The 20,713-nt window shown below is 44.6% G+C and overlaps 1 protein-coding gene across 2 annotated transcripts in view; it reads left to right on the top strand.

Annotated features, from left to right (window-relative positions):
• Positions 1-20,713, top strand: part of LOC146859261 (ICOS ligand-like) — a 406,586-nt gene that overhangs the window by 359,168 nt on the left and 26,705 nt on the right. For both annotated transcript variants that reach the window (XM_085649952.1, XM_085649953.1), the window contains exons 3-4: positions 1,317-1,703; positions 4,003-4,266. In XM_085649952.1, the coding sequence (XP_085506078.1) occupies positions 1,317-1,703; positions 4,003-4,266 (651 nt within the window). The remainder of the gene's footprint in view (positions 1-1,316; positions 1,704-4,002; positions 4,267-20,713) is intronic.

The raw sequence follows: 20,713 nt of genomic DNA, 5'->3' as shown, positions 1-20,713 counted from the left end.
AACACGTCACAGTTGCCATCTGTCCCTGGCTATATTGGCTCTCCTGTTTTCAGTGTGGATTCCAATAATGGTTTTCCATTTTTTCCTGCTTCTTTAAAATCAGTATTTAGCAGTGTTTATGCAACTTCCTCCACATAAAATATGTTTTAAAAACTGTATTTCTATTCTTTTAAAAGATTTTTTTATTGATTTGAAAAAACAAATAAGTCACAATTCTTTTTGTTGCGTATTTTGCAGTACAGTTACATCATTCATGCATATAAAAGGAATCAAAAGTGAATCAGTCATTTGCCCCAATATTGTTTTCAAATTTCTGTCTCACCTCCATCTCCTCAGTAGGCGAGGTACACAAATCCCCCCGGTAAGTATTCCACTTGCTCCATTTTTTACCCCATTTCTCGGGACAACGCCTAGATTTGAACACCTATTTTTCTGCTATCATACACTTGTCTAACTCCTTTGCCCAATTCTTCGGCGATGAATTCTCTTCCTCCCCCAAATTCATTGCAATTGCTCGTTTTACTAATGTGTATCCCAGAGTTGTCATTTGTTGCTCAACCTCCGTAAGGTCTGTAGCGTCCCATATATTAAGGAGTCCCAGTTGTGGTGTTAAAATAATCTCCTTTCCTAGTGCTCTTTGCATGTGGTTTGTGGCCTTTTCCCATAGAGTTTGTATGTAGGGGCACTCCCACATAGTGTGGTAAAAAGTGGTCTCCCGATGGCATCTGCGGAGACACCGCGCATCTGGTCTATTCCCTATTTTTGTTAAGGTGACCCCAGTAAGATACGCTCTGTGCAGGATTTTCAGTTGAATAAGACGGAGCTTAAGGTGAATAGCAGCTTCTCTCGGGGACATCAGTGCCGTCTGTATTTCTTTTTAAAGTTTTCCAAACATGTTGTTTTATTGCAGCACCAAATAAACAAGAATTAGAGGAAAGAAAAGAAAAAAAGCATTTTAATGCCATTTGTAAAGCTAAAACACATGCAGTCTAATGTTCAAAGCTTCTTTGTTGCTGTGTTCTGTAACAAAGCCATATTATGATTGGCCCCTCAGTAATAAATTAAACTTTACACATTTTTTTATTATTCTCTCATATTATGTTCTGTGCAAGGCATTCTAGGTTGTGGGTGTGTAGAAAATCAAAATGTATCTGTTTCCCTGGATGTGGACATTTTACCTTACAATGGCATTGTAACAATGTTTTTAGGTTTAAACTGGAAACAGGAAAGCATGCAGATATTGGCCTGTGTACTATATTGAATTATCATGGTAATTTGAAAACAGAATACTTTCAATCTGTTTTTCTTCCCCACAGCTATAAATGTCTGTTCTACAAATTGCCAGAAGCCTATACCTGAGCTGGTGGGTGTTCTTGGGACCTCTGTGAATCTAAGCTGTGTGTACCCAGAAAATAAGAACTTCTCATTGGACACGCTGATGGTTTACTGGCAAAACAATGAAAGCGTTGGAAAAGTAGTCATTGCGCATGCTTTCGTTCTCGGCCAAGATGACTTCAGATTCCAGAACCACACTTACAAGAAGCGGACACATCTGTTCAAGGAACGCCTCATACAGGGAGACTTCTCGCTGCAGATCTCAAACCTCACACTCAACGACACTATGGACTATATGTGCGTGGTGATGCAAAAAAATACAACCACCAAATGTATCCACAAGAGCTGTGCTTTCCTTAAGGTAGCAGGTAAGAAACTATTGCAAGTTTATAAGCCTGTGTGAGCATTTCTGAAGCACAGAACTGACTTAGTACAAAGTGGTGGCTGGAAATATAGAATGAAAAGAACAGTAGTCCTGGTAGGGGGAACATCGATCTCCTGGTCACTAATTGTCGGACACCACTTGGAGGTGGCTGTGGGAGTTCTATGTGGTACCCGCCCTACAAGCACACATTGTGTGATTAGATTGACCAACGAAAAATAGCTTACCAAAGTTGTGTTTAGACTGACCCACACAAAGGCCCATGTATTTATTTATTTATTCATTAATAAGTGTTAGACATAGTGGTTTCTGGCTGGCTGGGATGCATCGAAGCCAGGCAGAATCCACCATCCTAGCCAGGATGAGTATGAAACACTTGTATGATAACCTGTGCTCACCCTTGAGTATCTTGGCACGGAGCAGTCAGGCTTATCCTCAGGGTCAAAGTGTAAAGAACTGGCACAACCCCCACCCTCGCAACACACTGTGTACGCTACAAAAAGACTCCACACCGTATGTTTAAAACACTGGTCTTTGTATTACTCACACATTGAAATCAAAACGACATGCACATTGGATATATACTTTACACTTATAAGCAATTGTCAAACTCTTCCATTAACAGCAGAACGGCATGAACATATATATACTTGTCCTAGGTATTCTCTTGCCTTGTTATCCCCTCAGCCTTGTAAGCAACATACACCCATGTGCGCACTCCCAAAGGTGCTCATAACCAAAGCAATATCTCCACATCAAAAGCGACAAAAACATATATGCAGGCTGTTCAGTGGTATTACACTTTCTCGCTAACACATTAGCATAAACCACAACATTTGCAATATCACACACCCCGTACAGGTTTAATGGTCAAGAAATAACAGGTTCTGACTACGCCTCGTGACCCAGTCCCTCAGTCACTCAATCTACACCAGCCAACGATACGCGTTGCCCTGCTGGCGACACTTTGATTAGATATATGGAAGCAGTTACTTGTTTTCATTCATCCAGATTAGATCCCCAGGCACCCAGTGGCACCTTCACGAATACGGGATCACTATACCCCCGTAGGCAAAACACTGTGACACTGGAAGATGGTGTTCTTCCAATTTGGAGAATTGTTTACCCTCCGGCAGAGGTGAGAGCTGCAGTTGCTCCAGGCAGCCAGCCATGGGTGCACACAAGGCCGACGAGACCCCTCGGGTCCAATCGTGGTATTCTCAACAACAGAATACCTAGTGGTGTGGATACGGGGAGCGGGAACCGGCAACCTCGACCTGAAGTCGCAATGTCAGACACTGCCGCTTTCCCGATCTAGAGTTCAGCCAGCTCGGGTCCCCCGGACTCGGAAAACGTTCCTCAACACACCTCAGACACCACAAGCTACGGAATGTGAGCTAGCACAGGTTTAGAAACCCTAAAGTGACTCAGTGGGCAAAAAATGATGGATTGGAATGCTACCTAGAACGATTACCAGTAGTTACCATCCTTCCGATCACTTTTTGCGTGTTTAATCAAGATGTTTGTTTTGATGATTATTGTTGCAAATGCCCCTTTCTAGGGTGATTTCCATCGACTTTTTATGCTTTTGTCCCTCCCGGTTTTCTGTTGCTATATGTGCTAGCCTTAGCGCTTTTGACACTGCCATTCAGAGCCAAAGCTCTGTACTTGTCATATATACACTGGTGATTAGGGTAGACAGAGGCCTGCCAGATGTGAATTAGTGATTTTCCTGCTCCTCATGGGAACAGTCCATCCCAAACTGCCAGGCAAGGGTCCCTTCAGAAAGGACCACAGGCAACCCCAGACCGGTTTCGGCAATATTAGGCCTCATCAGTGAGCTATGGCTTGACTCCTGTTGCACAGCAAGCAAGGGACCCATGACTGGGTATTCCCTTTGGCTACTGAGGGTGTTACATCAAAGACACAAAAGGTGATGGGAGGAATGCTTGCAAATAGTGTCACCACGGATAGCGGTCCAATTCATACTGTTTCTTCCACTGCACCATTCTGTACAAAGACACAAAAGGTGATGAGAGGAATGCTTTCAAACAGCCTAAACACTGCCAATTGGTAGGCGGGCCTCTATTTATCCCATCGTTTTCCACCCATTGTGCCAATGGCACAAAGGTTGAAGAAAGATGGGTTGGAATGCTATCCAGAGTATTTGCCAGTGATTTGGGCTTGTACAAAAGGACGATTCACATAGAGATTCCTTTAATCCATTTATGAGAATCAATATTCCTTCGAAGTGTGTGACTTGTCTTTATCTTCTGCTCTTACAGCTCGATTCAGTTCTCCAATTCTAACAGAGTCAGACGACTTCCTGAACTGCATCTCCAGCAATGGCCACCCTGAGCCAAAGCTTTACTGGATCAACAGTGAGAACGCGAGCTCCCTCGATCCTTCCCTGTCGACGACTGTAGTTGAACATGACCAGGACACCAAGCTGTACAGTGTGAGGAGCCAGCTGAGGATTAACACAACAACCCTCAGGAACATAAGTTGTCGCGTGGAGAATACAGTGCTGATGGAGAACCTCACTTCCTGTAAGTTAGAGCTCTTGCTCGGTTTTTTCCCTGCTCTCTCAATTTGTAACAATTCAATTCTGTCTCGGGTTTTAATCTTACCCGAAACAGCACCATAAATACCCTTAAATTAATTGAGACCAGTGGTGTCCAAACTGATGTTATGCCTCTTGCTCCTTTTTTGGTTAATGACAGATTTTTGGCCTCAGCTCATGGTGTTAGCTTAGGTTAATTGGCTACCTGCAATGAAGGACAAACCCAGCGGCAAGGCTGCAGAAAGAAGAGGAAAGTCAATCAACTACCATTGACATCAAGCTGCACGTGGGCAATCAGAGCATTAGGACCCAGATTTTATCAACTGTACTTTTGGTTTTTTCTAAGACCCCACTCCACACTTTCAATGAACCTAGAATGCAAGTAAACAATATAGCCTTATAGCCCGCCGTAGCGGGCTATACCAGCTATTAAAGGCCTGCTCCAGCATTTAACAAGGGAGCAGGACTTTAATAGCCGGTATAGCCCAGCTACGAAGGGCTATAAGGCTATTAGAACATTCTGCCACTAGAGGGCAGAATGTTCTAACAAATAAAACAAAGGCTTCAGGGAGCGCGAGGGGATTCAAATCCCCTCAGGCTCCCTGAAGCCTTTGTTCACAGCCACAGCTGTGAACAAAGAAACTTGGAATGTTGGAGCTCCAGGCTTATACCAGCCATTATAAACCCAGAGCTAATCCATTGTTTTCAATGGAGCTTCCAACATTCCACTGTTCTAATATAAGATTATAGACCACTGCCAAGACTGGTCGTTAACCGCCCCATGAGTTACAGACTATAGTCGTAGGCAAAGGCCTATAGCAGAAGACATGACCTTTGACAATATCATCCAGGCAGAATGGCTGTAATGCCCACAATCTAAGCTTTCCTAATGGTTCAGCATCTCTCAGTAATAATTGATCATGATAGTGTTAACTTCTGTTTTTCCCGGTGCAATAGTAAACTTTCTCTTTTATGGTCATGATATGGTTGATTTGCAATTATTTTCCGGGCACATTTGTATTCTATGTTATGGGCAGTTATGGTTACCTTTGCTTCTGGATGCATTCTGGTGTTGTACTGTTTGTGGCCATGCCTGGTTAAGTTGTAAATATGTTCTGTGTCTAATCTTATTCTGACTTTGCTCAGTTTCTGGGCTGTTCAGATTCTATTCTTTTCTAATCCTGTTCTAATTATTAAGCTCTTCTATTTTTCTTCCTGGTCCTATAATCATATTCTTAGTATTTTTTGTATTCCTTTACTAGATCAGTTCTTGTTTTGTTCTATTTTAGATACTGTTCTAGTTATGTTCTGTTTCTAGAAGTGTTCTACAACTTTTCTTTTTATATTAATTAATACCCATTTTATTTATGTGTTTTCTTTTTAGTCTGGATGCGGACTGTTTATCTGCCCTTTTCTGGTTTTGTTTTTTCTATTCTTGATGTAATGATGATCAGTATAGGGCTCTTCTGTGTTTGTTATGTTTCTAGAAATATTCTAGTGCAATTATTTATGTGTGTGTGTGTGTTTTTATCTGTGTATTTGTGTGTGGCCACGTGTGTGCTATGCGTCTATGAGGTCTTTTTATTTTCCTCATATGGTTTTATCTTTTCCCATTTCTGATGTACCAATATCTGTTTCCAATGTAGGTATTTCATGTTCTAGTTTCTTCACTATTTTGTTTAGTGTGTGTTATTTTAACAATCCCAATAAAATGCTGGCACATTTTACCTTCTAGTGAATTATGTGGGTGACTATTTTGGAGGTCACGACATCAAATTAGTGATTTTATACTTTGAAACAATAATCAGAATCTTCAAGGATACATGTTATACAGTGGCAAGCACCACTCTGTAGTCATAGTTAGGTCAGACTTTCTATAGGAAGTGAGTTTTTTGTTTTGCTAATAATTTTGGTGCTGTTTGACAATCTTCACAAAACTTTCCACATTTTTTTTATCCACTCCAACTGTTTCCTGGAATGTGGCAGGGTGATTGGTCAACAGAGGTCCCAGAAAAAGGTGATTCCCAAAATGCGTTTTCCTCGTGCAATTTCCATAGTGAGTTTCTGACAGTGTTACAAAAACGGTTGAATGGAATTACCCAAAATTTAGCAGAATCTAGATCTTTACCTAGAAAGCGTGCTTTTTGTGATTTTCTGTAAACCAGTCAATATTTTGAGGAGAAATTAACGTTCAAAATGTATAGATATATTGACAGCTTGGCTGAAATTTAAAATGTAATGCCTTCTGATTGGCTAAGTGCGTTTAATTGGAGCAAGCGCATTGATTGGCTTGCTGCAACATGAACAGAAATGTTGCGGTGGCCATTACGGGACTACGGGACTTGGTTGCCTATCCTTATAATATTTAACTAGTACCATATAGGGTATTTTATAAATATACCAAGTAAGATATAAGGTACCAAACACAGGTTAGAGGGACTTTTTATTTGCCATTTATAGTTTAGTGAATTAACTATAACTTGCACATCCATCAAGCACTGCTCTGATGCTCAACCCAGAGAAGACCGAGGTCCTCATCCTCGGACCCTGCACCTCTGCCTGGGACAACACCTTGTGGCCCTCTGCCCTCGGCAACCCACCCACCCCTACAGACCATGCACGAAACCTCAGATCAACGCCTCTGCCTCCTCCTGTTTCAAAAGCCTACACATCCTCCGCACGACCTTCAAATGGATCCCCCTGACTGCAGAAGAACCATCACCCACGCACTCATAACCAGCAGACTCGACTACGTCAACGCCCTATATGCCGGAATCAACAGAACCCTTCTACACAGACTCCAAACCATCCAGAACGCCGCAGCCAGACTCATCCTCGGGACTCTGCGTCATGAACAAATGACCCAACACCTACAAGAACTCCACTGGCTTCCCGTGGAGAAGCGGATCACCTTCAAACTCCTCACCCAAGCCTACAAATCCCTCAACACATCGGGCCCACATACCTCAACGAGAGAGTATCCTTTCACATACCCAAGAGGATCCTCCGCACCGCCGACCTCGCCCTGGCAGAGGTCCCCCGCATGTGCAGAAATAGAACCGGCGGGAGACCCTTCTCCTACATCACAGCCAAGACCTGGAACGATCTCCCTGTAAACATCAGTTGCTCCCCGACCCTGCACACTGTGCTTAAGCTTTAGCTTAGGGCAGCAGTGGTTTGGCGTTGCGCCCAGCCCACTGCTGGTAGCCAACTTCCACTTTTCACAGCTGAAGAATAGTTTTTCGGTAATGCTGTCACCATTGTAACCACTCTAGCTATAACAGAACGGGGTGCTGGGGTTCCTGCGAACTTAAAATATATTTTTTTCATATTTTTGCCTTAAGGTAGAGTAACTCTGTCCCTTGGTTCTGAAATGGCAGCCACAACATTTTCTTCTGTGTTGCGGCCAACCAGTCAGATTATTTTGGTTCAGCAGCACCTGTATCTAAATGACAGACGGGAGGAAAAGCGCAATCGGCCTTCATAATGGCCTATTCTTCAAATTCTTTTGTAGTTTCATTGTATGTTTTTTTACTACTGCGGGACTCACACAGGTCTTACTGTCAAGATATTTATAACTTTTTCAGAGAGTAACCTATTCATATCCAACTCATACCATTTTCATAATACTATTTTCATAAAAATTGATTTATACCAAATAATAACAAGCACTGGCATAGCTAATAGGTCGCGCCATTTTGGCCAAATTGCTTGCCAGTTTTTTTTGCTTATGGTATGCAATATCAGCAAAAATAAAAAATCATTGGAAAAAGAGTTCTACAATTAGCACTCCAATGCAATATGTACACATAATGACACTTTGATGGCCAAGAAGCATGACGTATGTACGCTTGCATCACCCTTCATGCACACTCATGCAGTATGAAATGGCCACGTCGTAATTATTGGTTTATTTACCATTGCAACATGGTTGGCCCAACTTAGACTTTAGGTAGGTAAATAAAAAAAATTAAGTAAAGTTGTTAAAAGGTGCATAAAACGCTGTTGAAAACAAAGAGTTCCAGCCAGCAAATGAGAGCTGCCAGGCCATTCAAAATCATGATTTTTTTTTATAAGGACTGTGACAGGAGGAGAGCAAGGGAGGAGCGTGCGAATGAAGACGTAAATGCGTGGGATCACTGGGTAGTGGCAAGGGTAGCCACAAAGGAGCTTGAGGGAGCGGAATAAATAAAAAGCAAAATCAAACAGCGTCAGGAAGCAAGCAATGGACAAGCGTGCGTGGTGGAGATGGGGCAACACTCAACGAGGTGGCCGTATTTCAGGTGGAGAGTAGCACGCGAGGTAGAGAGCAAGAAAACACATGCATTCTAATGGAGTGCGATAGAAAAAGGAAAAAATGTGTCTCTAAGAGTAAACAGTGGAAGTCATAAACTTGAAATAACGGTTAAAAAACTGTGGTCCAGGAGGTAGATAAACACAAACATTGGTCAATAGGTCTTGCTCATGCAAGAGCCACTGGCTTTGGCAATGTGTTGTAGTCGGGTTGTACACTAGCCTGGCTGCTGTCCAGCATGGTTAAAGTCAGTGGCATAGAGGAGAGTGGCATGGAGTGTCGTAGTGGGGATTGGCGAAGAGTGGGGTAGAGTGGCGAGGAGTGGAGCAGAGTGCCGAAGAATGGAGTAGAGTGTTGTCTAGTGAAGTGTCATGGACTATCATGGACTGGAGTGTTGTGGAGTGAGATGTAGAGTGTCATGTCGAGTTGTGGAGTGGAGTAGAGTGGAGTGGAGGGGCATAGGGTGAAGGGGCATAGTGTGAAGTAGGGTGGAGTAGAGGGGCGTAGAGTGGACTGAGGTATTGTAGAGTGGAGTGGAGTGTAAAAGAGTAGCGTATAGTAGAGTGCTGTGGAGTGGCCTAGAATGAAGTGGCATAGAATGGAGTGTGGGATTGTGGAATGTGGAGTGTGGGAAAGTGGAGTGGGGAAACAGCATTTACAACACTGTCATTACATCGCGTGCTATTACAATGCAGCTGTTACAATGAGCGCGTTGTTAGTACGCGATGTAATGACATCGCAAGCCATTACAACGACTTCCAGTGGAGGGCGCTCAGGTATTGGAAATTATTTCCAACACCTTCCCTACTGTTGTGCAAACTGGAGTAGGAATAGTATATAATACTATACCTAAGTTCAGCGCGCCCCCTACTGGAAGTCATTGTAAAGACTTGCAATGCAATATTGCGTACCACGACCGCGTTGCAATGGCACGCGATGTATTACATCGCATTGTAATGTGCCATATTCGTGGAGTGTTGTAGAGTGGAGTATGCATGGTGTGTTAGTGGACTGCCATTAAAGACAGCACATTTTCTATTGAAATGACCATTACATTTGCACATACAGTTTTACGGATGAAGCTATACAGCGCACAAATGATATTGTGTTGAAATGGCATGGCCTAGTGTATTGATTTGTTTCAATGGTATTAAAATATTTGTTTCCTCCACGCAGAATTGCAAAAGACGTGCTTCCTTTGTGCCTTACTAATTCCATATATATCTTAATAAACTTGCACAGTTCATTATATTATTTTCCCTATTCTTTACAATCGGGAGAACTCATCCCTAGTTTCTACTAGAAGTAAGTTTACTCTTGTAAATGTTGTTTTAACCCCTTCGCCGCGGCGGAAATTCCGCCGCGGCGCTGGGGGGAGCGGGGGGGCAGCGCGGTGGCGCTTTGCTCATGATGGAGCCGCTCCGTCATGAGCCACGGTTGAGCTGTGCTCATGACGGAACGGTTCCGTCATGACTCCGCCCAGTTGCGTTGTCCCCCCGCACAGGCGGGGAAACAGCGCCGCGTGGGCGGAGCGGCCGCCAACGGTCGTGGCATGACGGAACCGTTCCGTCATGAGCACACGGCAACCGTGGCTCATGACGGAGCGGTTCCGTCATGAGCGGGGAAGGGGTTAAATGTCCCCATTCACTAAACTGAAGGAGTAGAGACATCAGTCTACAGCTAGGTATAAATAAACACTCAGAAATGGTGAATAGCAAAACAAAAGTGTTGATTTACACCTAGGTGTAAAAGTTAATCTAAATGACTACATCTACATGTATATATTTACCTTTGTGGTTCCGGCCTATAGTTACTACCTACAATGATTGAGAGTGGAAAATATTTATTTTTATGATATACTTTGTTGAGGTCTCAGAATCATGTTTTTTGCAGAATGAGGGTTTGGATCTAAGAGTTCATTGATTTAATCTCATGTAGGAATATAATTACTGAGTCATAAACCTTGCTTCTGTAAAAGAGCTGTTGCTCCAAGATATGTTACTGAAGGTGTTACACTTGCTTTTCCTAGGTTGATAGTGTAGGCATTTGTTTTTAAATGAAGAAGCAGTGACGATAAAGACTGCTAGTGCCACCTCCTGATTCGACACGCCCGCTCATCGAGTAACTTTAAATAGTACGTCTATGGTACTAAGGGCCAGATGTAGGTAACTTCAATTTAGCGAGTCCTTAATAGCGATTTTTACCGAATCGCTAATAAGGACTCGCTAAATGGAATGTAGGTAGGAATCGCTAAAATATTAGCAATTCCTTAACATTCCTTAATAATGAATCGGTAATTGAGATTCGTTATTAAGGAATACCTACCCATTCCTTCCTATGGGCTAGTAGGCCCATAGGAATGAATGGGAAGATATTCACTATTAGCGATTCGGTACCGAATCGCTAATAGCAGGGGGTATTTCAAGGGTGCCAGGGTGTCCTAAGGACATCCGGTTGCACCCCTGAAATGTGCATGTGTGCACATGTGGTGCACATACATGCCCTAAGGGCATGAATGTATGCCACATGGCACATTTAAAAAAGCAAAAAAGTGCTTTTTCAAAGGAAATCACTACTTACCACCAACTTGAAGTTGGTGGTAATTAGCGATTCCTTAAGGCTGAAGTGCACTATTTTTAGTGCAACGTACATTGCATTTAAGGAATCGGTATTTCCAATTCCTTAAGTGCAAGAGCAAAATAAGGAATCGCTATTTCGCGATTCCTTATTTTGCAAGTGGGTTTCAACTCACCTACATTTTACTCAGCCAAATACCGGTCGGTAACGCAGAAATTCTGTGAATTTCTGCGTTACCGCTCGGTATTTGGCCACCTACATCTGGCCCCTAATGTCGTAATGTCACAAGAAACCCAGGGGCAGATTTATGAGCCCCTTGCGCCACTTTTGCGTCACTTTTAACATGGTAAAAGTGACGCAAAAGTGGCGCAAGGGGCTCATAAATCTGCCCCCCAGAGTTTAGCAGATTTAAGGGTTCAACACCGAAGTGGAATAGGTTGGGAGAAAGTGGCCGCCTTATCATACCCTTGGAATCTACGGAATTCTTACCTTAAAGCCACATGGACACAAATTAATGTGGCTTTGAAGGTATTGATTGCACTTATATCAGAAGAAGAAGAAGAATTTATTGTTCAGTTAATAAAAACTTACAATGTTACACATTTTGCACATTTCCTACTTAGTATCACAAAATAACAACTTTAAAAAAGCGCAACATTTAACAATAAAAAGGTTATTCCCATATTTTAAACAATTTTTTCGGAGTTTAAACCACCTTAAAACATTTTTATTCAGAATGCATTTGCGAGGGACTTGTTCCACCTGCAATTTCCACTGTACCAAGAGTGTCCTATTCCCTCTATCAATTATTAATCATGCTACACACTTAGAATAATCCCAATCAGTGGGCGAACAAAATGAATTGGCTATAGTATGACGTACCGAGTATCTTGTGAGCTTTTTATTGAGCCCTGGCATTAGATAAAGTAAGCTTACATCATATAAGGTTTTAAAGTGCAATGCGCCTTTTGTAGAATCATCTTAAGAATTTACAGTTACAAAGCCCTTATTTTTTCACATTATTTAAGGTGCTCATATAATAATGATCCAGCATGGTACTTGCTATAATTATCTCTACTTCCTAGTGGTTTGTTCCTAAATTGATAGAATACTATGAAGAAAAAAACCTTTACTGTACACATTTATCTAATTTACCCACTGCAATATCAACAAGATTTAAGAATTTTCCAGTAAATAGTAAATCTTCTCCCTGCAAACCAGCTATTACTGCTTGACCGCGTGTACGAATAGCGCATGGATTGAAGTCCTGTCTTAACAGGGTTCTATGTTCAGCGGTTAACGTTGGGCTGTTACAAACTATATGACAAATACCTTCTCTGCTGGAAAGTTATTACGTAATTGGAAATTGCCACGCCGAAGTCTCAAATGCTTTAGCTTTGCATTTAGTCCATTCAGACCCCCAGATAATTCTGGGGTTTTAGTTGGCCATATGTTGCAATTGCCATCCACGCATGGGATCTTTTCACTAGCACCTCTCTATCCAGCAGTGATGACACTTTTTTACTACTCCCATTAATAACTCTGTTAAATGCAAGCTGCGATAGGGGTAGGGGACATAATTGTTCTGCATTAAAAGTGGATATAGCCAAATTAAAATATTCATGAGCAGTCATAGTTTTAAATTTAATTGTTACTTAATACTACAAATGGGGGTGCGCCAGGTAATGAAGTATAGTAGACAGTAAGTAGTTTAAAAAAATCATTTATTTCAAATTCCGTTTTTTTCTTTTCATATGAGCAAACAACACTCAGTCAATGAGTTTCAATCCCTCAAGGGGAACTTCATCAGGGCTCGTAAGGCCCTCACGTTATATCCCAAGGGTAATTGTTCCCTTATCAATTCTCCTTAATGAAATTTTAGAACTTATAGAATTCTCTGCAGTTTATTGCACTGGAAACGTTTCGAGTTGTCGCAGACATAATAAAGCCTGTTTGTTGCAGACCCTCAGCCCGACCCTTTTCAACATCTACATGGCACCTCTCGCCAACATCGTCTGAGCGCACCACCTCAACATCATCTCATACGCCGACGACACCCAGCTGATCCTCTCCCTCACCAAGGACCCGGCCACCGCCAAATCCAACCTCCACGAAGGAATGAAGGCCGTTGCAGAGTGGATGAAGACCAGCCGCCTGAAACTGAACTCTGACAAGACGGAGGTCCTCATCCTCGGCTCCATCCCATCCGCATGGGATGACTCCTGGTGGCCAGCCACGCTGGGAACTGCCCCGACACCCACCAACCACGCTCGCAACCTGGGGTTCATCCAGGACTCTACGCTCTCTATGACCCAGCAAGTTAATGCGGTCTCCTCCTCCTGTTTCAACACCCTCCGCATGCTCCGCAAGATCTACAGATGGATCCCCACCGAAACCAGAAGGACCCAAGCCCTCGTCAGTAGCAAGCTGGACTACGGCAACGCCCTTTACGCAGGAATCACAACCAAACTCCAGAAAAGACTCCAATGCATTCAAAACGCCTCCGCTCGCCTCATCCTCAGAATCCCTCGCCACATCCACATCACCGCCCACCTGAGAGACCTGCACTGGCTGCCGGTCAACAAGAGGATCACCTTCAAGCTCCTCACCCATGCTCACAAAGCACTCCACAACAGCATACCTCAACGAACAACTCACCTTCTACACCCCGAACCGCCAGCTTCGCTCCACTGACCTCGCCCTCGCCACCGTCCCACGCATCCGCAGAACGACCACCGGTGGCAGATCATTCTCCCACCTCGCCTCCAAAACATGGAACACCCTCCCCGGCCACCTGCAACCAACCCAGAACATGCTGACCTTCAGGAGACTTCTCAAGACCTGTCTGTTCGATCAGTAGCTCCTTCTTCCCCCCACCTCTAGCGCCTTGAGACCCTCACGGGTGAGTAGCGCGCTTTACAAATACTTGATTTATTGATTGATTGATTGATTGATGGATAATTGTTACTTAGTTTATGACACAATTTCAAATATGCCCCTAGACTATTTCAATTCAATTCAAATAAGCTTTATTCAATTTAGACAAAGGAAATCACGAAAGCAGATACAAATAAGTCAATAATATTTACATGGCTAAAAATCTCATCTGTTAACCTAGATACATATACAACTATCGATAAAAGACTTAAAATCTTCTCCCCGCATCTAGTTAAAGATGCAGCCTGATATTCAATCATGATTCTGTTTATGAAAATTCATAATGTAATTGATTTTCTGCATCTAATTACATTCTTTAAAAAGATTGTGACAGACCTCATAAATAGAGAAATAAAAATGCCGGGAGGCATTGCCTAAAACTATACAGCTTTAAAATTGGCAAGATCCACATCTATCTTTGCACTTCATAAAATTTACAGAAAAGCACCATGTCGATTGTTGATTGCTGGGACATTTAATCAAATGGGTAGTTGCACGGCAATTTCGACCAGTCATTGGTAGCAAGAAAACGTATTAAACGGTGGAAAATGCCGAGCCTAAGACGAGTTAGAACAAATCTGTCCTGTATGCCTTCAATGTTTTTGAGGAAGGGCTGCATACCAGAAGTTGTCAATATCATTTTATTGGACTGTACGGTAGACCTCGATATTTCTACGGATAGTCTACTTGTCTCCAAGAGTGTCATACAGTCTATTTTAAAACATTTCTGGTAACGGATGTTATGGATCCTGGGTCATCGGAATATTCCGGATGTCCATGGTCATTCATAAAATCCCTCACATATTTCAGCCATGGGATATTAAGGGCCCGGTGAAATTTGACACAGTCTTTTATGTTCTCCCTAATGAAGGTGGTTTCCTCCGAGGTCCAAATCCTGTGCCACAAATGAACTGGTTGAATTTTTATTAGGTCAGCCATGTAAGGTAACCCTAACTCTGCATGGCATATGTGCATAGAACAACTGCCTGGAACGGCAAAAAGAAATCCTAAAAAGCATTGAAAATGCAATAGGTCTCGCCTTTGATTAAGTTAAAGCTATTTGCTTTGCTAATGGTATTGTATAGCAAAGCAAATGGCTTTAAATTAATGAAAGGCGAGACCTATTGCATTTTAATGCTTGTTTGCTATACTGTGTGTTTGACTGAGTTTACAGGCAGCGAGAATTGCCATTAATAGACGTTTGGCTGCATTTCCTCCTTGCAGTGATTGGTATAGAGATATAGCTCTTATGGATTGTTTTTGCTCTGCTGGGATTGATCTAGGTGGTTATTATACCGCTGCCTTTGTTAAATATTTTGTAAACCTATACATTATTTTGGGGGTTTTGATGAGGGGGGTGTGTGTGTGCCCATCTGGTGAATGCCCTCGGGGAATGAAGGGGTGTGCACACATCAGTGGCCTACGAGGTGTTTCCTCTCAGCCTTTGATTGTTTTATTGCACTTTGAGCAGTGGTGGTTTAGGGATTCTGTTACAAAAACCTGAGCAGAGCTGCCTGCTGACCTCTTGGCTGCCGCTTAAAAGGGTTTTGTTTGAAAGGAATGGGGCGGAGAAAGGAGGGAAGGATATGTCACTCTCCACACAATTCAGGTTACCAGGTAAGGCATACAGGTAGGGCACTTGCTCTCGTGTATTGAGGCCAGAATAATAAATGTACCCTAGACGGAAAGTATCGGAAAACGACAAGGACAAAAAACACAAGCAAAAAGATTCAACTAAACAGAAACAATGCTATTAAGTAAGATAGAAAATGTCAAGTATGTATTTCATTTTTAAAATAGCCACGTGGAAACGTCTGTATATGCTTGTAAGTCGCTGACTTCCCCGCAGTGAAATCCTTGCCAAAGGTTTTTTACTGTATATTTTTTTATACACAAGGTCACCCCACTCGGTGTTTCCCATGCCAGTATCATCCCTCTCCAGAGCTGCCTCCATGTAGCCCGGGGGACTGTTGGCTGAGCTGCTACTGAACTATTTGCCTGGATCGCAAGCCCATTTCTCCTGCCTAGCTGTATTTTTAAAAAGAAAGAACAATTGGTGACGAGAGTCTATTTTTATCTAGCCCAGAGTGACGTGCACCCCAGCCTGACTGTGATAAGTTATACATCACAGGCGCTCGCCGCACCCTGCAAGTGCCTTTGACGTGTTTTGGCTGAACCTGGTAGGACTTCAGTTTGAGCGCTGAGAGAAGCAGTGGATGACAGATGTAGGCACCCCATATTGTGCAAATCAGTGCTGTGCACTGATTCACAGCGCGCCTCTTTGGAAGAGAGCCCGCTTCTGAGCTGCCAAGCTTTCTTCACACTTAAGTTCACTTCACTTATTTTCTGTCAGGAAAATATGCGCAACATAAACACATTTTGGGTGTTCTTTAGAAAAAATGTACCTCATACCTGGGTTGGGGCATCTGTGCCGCCTTCATCAGCAAGATCCCACCCGGTCCAGTCAATGCGCCTCACTTTTTACATGTAACTACATTTTGTTCACATTGCCCTAGAATAACATATATATGCTGTCGCCGGCAGTGGTGCTCAGCCCGTGTGTGCTTACCTGCGTGAAGCAGCGTGTGGTCGTGTGCAGGGAGCCCTGGTGTGGTGTTTGCCCTGTGAGGGCTGGCCTCACAAGCACATGTCAGCATGTGGTGTACAAGCCGGTGGGCATGGGCTCACAATGGTACTCAGCCCGTGTGTGCCCGAGAGAGCGACATGTGATCCTGTGAAGGGAACCCTGTTGTGGTGTCTGTCCTGGGAGGGCTAGCTTCACGAGTGCATGGCAGTGTGCACTGCGCCAGAAACAAAGATGGCGTCGGCCTGTCCACATGGGCCGTCCCAAAAGTGGACAAGGCGGTAACCGAGAAGCCCACTTTCCAATTACGCGTCATCATTTAACATAAACGATGACACAAGCCAATGGAAAGAGGGGCGGGGCTTCAAGTATACTTCTGGATTCGTATCGATTCCAAAAGACCCTCGCATTGCGAAAGTTGCGCATGCGCGCTGCTAACGCCAGGCGAGACCTAAAAAGGCATTCACCATCAATTGTAGAGGCTGAAGGTCATTGTAGCTCCACACACCTGTTTCGTATATGGCTGTTGTCACGCATTTTGCCTTATTTATGTTTATCAGCTCTACGGGTGGTCTTTTACCCAGCTTTCTTGAAAAATTGGTTAAGGCAGCCGTGGCTTTAAAAAATAAAGGTTTTCTGGCTTTAACTGCCTGGGACCATGACCCTTTTTCATCGAAAAGAATGCCTAAGTAGGGAAATGTACTTGTAGCTTCTATCTTTTTGTTATCTATATGTATATCCCTACACTTTGAGCTACCTCTACGCATTTCATTATAAAAATCACCGCTATGTTAATTCAGAGTCCCAGCTTTCTATGTACTGGTTGAAACTTGTCAGTACTCGTTGGAGCCCCAACTGCGTACGTGCCATCAGCATGACATCATCCGCGTAGAGGAGGGCAGGTATAGGGCGCTTATCAATTTGTGGTAGGTCCTGGCACTGTTCTGCCAGTACCTGTCCCAAGCCATTTATATGGAATGTGGATTAGAAGGGTGCCAGGAAACAGCCCAGTCTTACTACCCTCTCCACGGTGAAAGTTGTGGTACACTCGCCCTTCACCCCATAACGGACCCTTACTTTCTAACCAGAATAAAGCTGCCTCAGGAAATGTAGGAGGCGGTGCTTCCACACCCAAATTGGCTAAGATGACCCATAGCTTATCGTGTTCTACACAGTCAAAGGCTGAGGTTAAATCTACAAATGCCAAGTATAATCTACCCTGCTTGGCCAGGGTATATTTCCCAGAAAAATTGTAAGATTTAATCCTTGCTCCACTGTGCCTAGGCCCGGGCAAAAAACAAACTGTAACTCGGATAAAAAATTGTTATCTTCAGCCCACTCTTGGAGCCTTTTAAGTACAATGTGCCCCACCACCTTGGCCAGTGAATGGAGCAATGATATTGGCCGGTAACATGCAGTGTTCTGGTGATCACTTTTTTTAAAAATCGATACCAATAGTGATTCTGACCAGGTAGGAATAAAACCTGTAGTGCAACAGGCTGCAATCACTTGTGTCAAAAGTGGGCCCCATAAAGGTAGATTGGCTTTAAAAAGGTCTGCAGGTACACCAGGCGCCTTGCTTCCCTTGCTGGCTTCGATTGCTCAGTTGACCTCTTCTAAAGCAACATAAAGGTCAATGGGAAAATTCCTTGGGGGGAAAATACTTTGTGCCAACTGTGTATTGCCTGTATCTGTCATGACTAATAAAAGGTTTTACCATGTTTGAATAGTGTTTCACCCGTTCGTCCTCGCTAATAGCGATCTCTATGGTGGGAATATCATGGTACATCAAGGAAGGAGCATTTTCTGGCCACCAAAAGGCAGTGTTAATTCTGGCCAAGGTAGCTTCAGGCGATGCTCTCCAGGCATCCTTTCTAATATCCCACTTACATTCTTTCAGAGCCTGTTTGTTCTCCGATCTACACACTTTTATTTCTTGACTGTTTCTTAGTGGCTTATATAGAACATACTTACGTTTCTTATGGGCTTTTGTGCACCTGTGCTTCGTCTTGGGGAATCAAACCTGTGTTGTGAGCCTTCACCCATACCAGGAGACATCGGGAGTGACGGCGGCAGCAGCGTGAGCAGCGGAGGCCCCGCCCCCTTGACCCCTGCACCTACTTGAGCGCCGAGCGCCTCCCGCTGCACGGGAGACGCTTCGTCTTGGGGAATCAAACCTGTGTTGTGAGCCTTCACCCATACCGGGAGACATTGGGAGTGACGGCGGCAGCAGCGAGAGCAGCGGAGGCCCCGCCCCCTTGACCCCTGCACCTACTTGAGCGCCTCGCGCCTCCTGCTGCGCGGGAGACGCTTCGTCTTGGGGAATCAAACCTGTGTTGTGAGCCTTCACCCATACCGGGAGACATCGGGAGTGACGGCGGCAGCAGCGAGAGCAGCGGAGGCCCCGCCCCCTTGACCCCTGCACCTACTTGAGCGCCGAGCGCCTCCCGCTGCACGGGAGACGCTTCGTCTTGGGGAATCAAACCTGTGTTGTGAGCCTTCACCCATACCGGGAGACATTGGGAGTGACGGCGGCAGCAGCGTGAGCAGCGGAGGCCCCGCCCCCTTGACCCCTGCACCTACTTGAGCGCCTCGCGCCTCCTGCTGCGCGGGAGACGCTTCGTCTTGGGGAATCAAACCTGTGTTGTGAGCCTTCACCCATACCGGGAGACATCGGGAGTGACGGCGGCAGCAGCGAGAGCAGCGGAGGCCCCGCCCCCTTGACCCCTGCACCTACTTGAGCGCCTCGCGCCTCCCGCTGCGCGGGAGACGCTTCGTCTTGGGGAATCAAACCTGTGTTGTGAGCCTTCACCCATACCGGGAGACATCGGGAGTGACGGCGGCAGCAGAGTGAGCAGCGTGAGCAGCAGAGGCCCTGCCCCCTTGACCCCTGCACCTACTTCAGCGCCTTGCGACTCCCGCAGCGCGGGACGCGCGCGGGCGTGCGCCCGGCTAAGCCCGGGCAAAGGGCGGGCCGTCTACGGCCGTCCGAGGCCGGTTGAGGCTGGGCTGGGCCATTCCCCTAAGGTCCTCTTCCCGACGGTAAGAACTACCAATTGTTATCACGTGAGTTGAATTATGACACACATTTATGATAACGGGGGGAAGCGCCGCCTTACACCGGCAGCTGCTGGTGGAAGACTCACCGGCACCCTTGATGATTTCTTTCTGAGAGCAGCTAATGCCGTGGGCAGGGAGATAGCCCTGACTGAAAAGCGCCTGTCACTGGAACTTCTGAACGCGAGACGCTCCTCCCTAGGGGACTTAATCAACCTAGTGTCACCGGCTAAAGCTGACCCGAATACTCTACTTCCAGGATGCCCTATTGTACTGGATAAACAAGATTTACATTGTGATTACTTGCTTGGGGAGGAAATGGTGTCCAACATGAATAATTCACTGTGTAGTATTGCCTCGTCTGAGGGTTTTTATCCGATCGAGGCTAGGAAAAGTCTTCAGCCTGTAGATTCTGTTGATCTTGTAGCCAATACTGAAGCGGCCCCATCATGCACTACCTTGAAAGGTAAAAGGAAGAGGGGCGGGGGCTGTCAAGCAGGTAGAAAATCAAAAGTGTTAAAGTTGTCTGGTACCCTGAGTGCATCGGTCCTCAAGAAATCCATCAAAATATCCAAGAGGAACATTCAGGACGCGACTGACCCGGATTCTCAGTCTTCCAATTTACTCAATAGAGCCCTACCTAACGGGAAGGATGAGGAAGCAGTGATATCATTTTCAAATTTAACTCATCTACTGCGTTCCTTTTCTCTACCTATAATCGAGAGATTGAGAATCATTAATGGGAAGTTAGACGCCCTGGGTGAATTAGCCAATGACAATTCATGCAGGCTGGATACTTTGGCTTTACCCAAATTGAACAATAGTACTGGGATAAGGCCTGGCAACAACTTAGACCCCCAAGGCGCAGCCATCCCTGCTGAAGTAGCCCCCCCACGTGGAAAAAGCACTACCACCTTACCTCCGAAAGCCTCTGTATCTAAAACTGTTGCAACCACATCACTTACTATTACATCTCCACAAATT

Source organism: Triturus cristatus, chromosome 3_2, assembly GCF_964204655.1.
Source record: "Triturus cristatus chromosome 3_2, aTriCri1.1, whole genome shotgun sequence".
Lineage (NCBI taxonomy): Eukaryota > Metazoa > Chordata > Amphibia > Caudata > Salamandridae > Triturus > Triturus cristatus.
The sequence above is the reverse complement of the archived record's forward strand: the minus strand, read 5'-3'. Positions and strand labels throughout refer to the sequence as shown.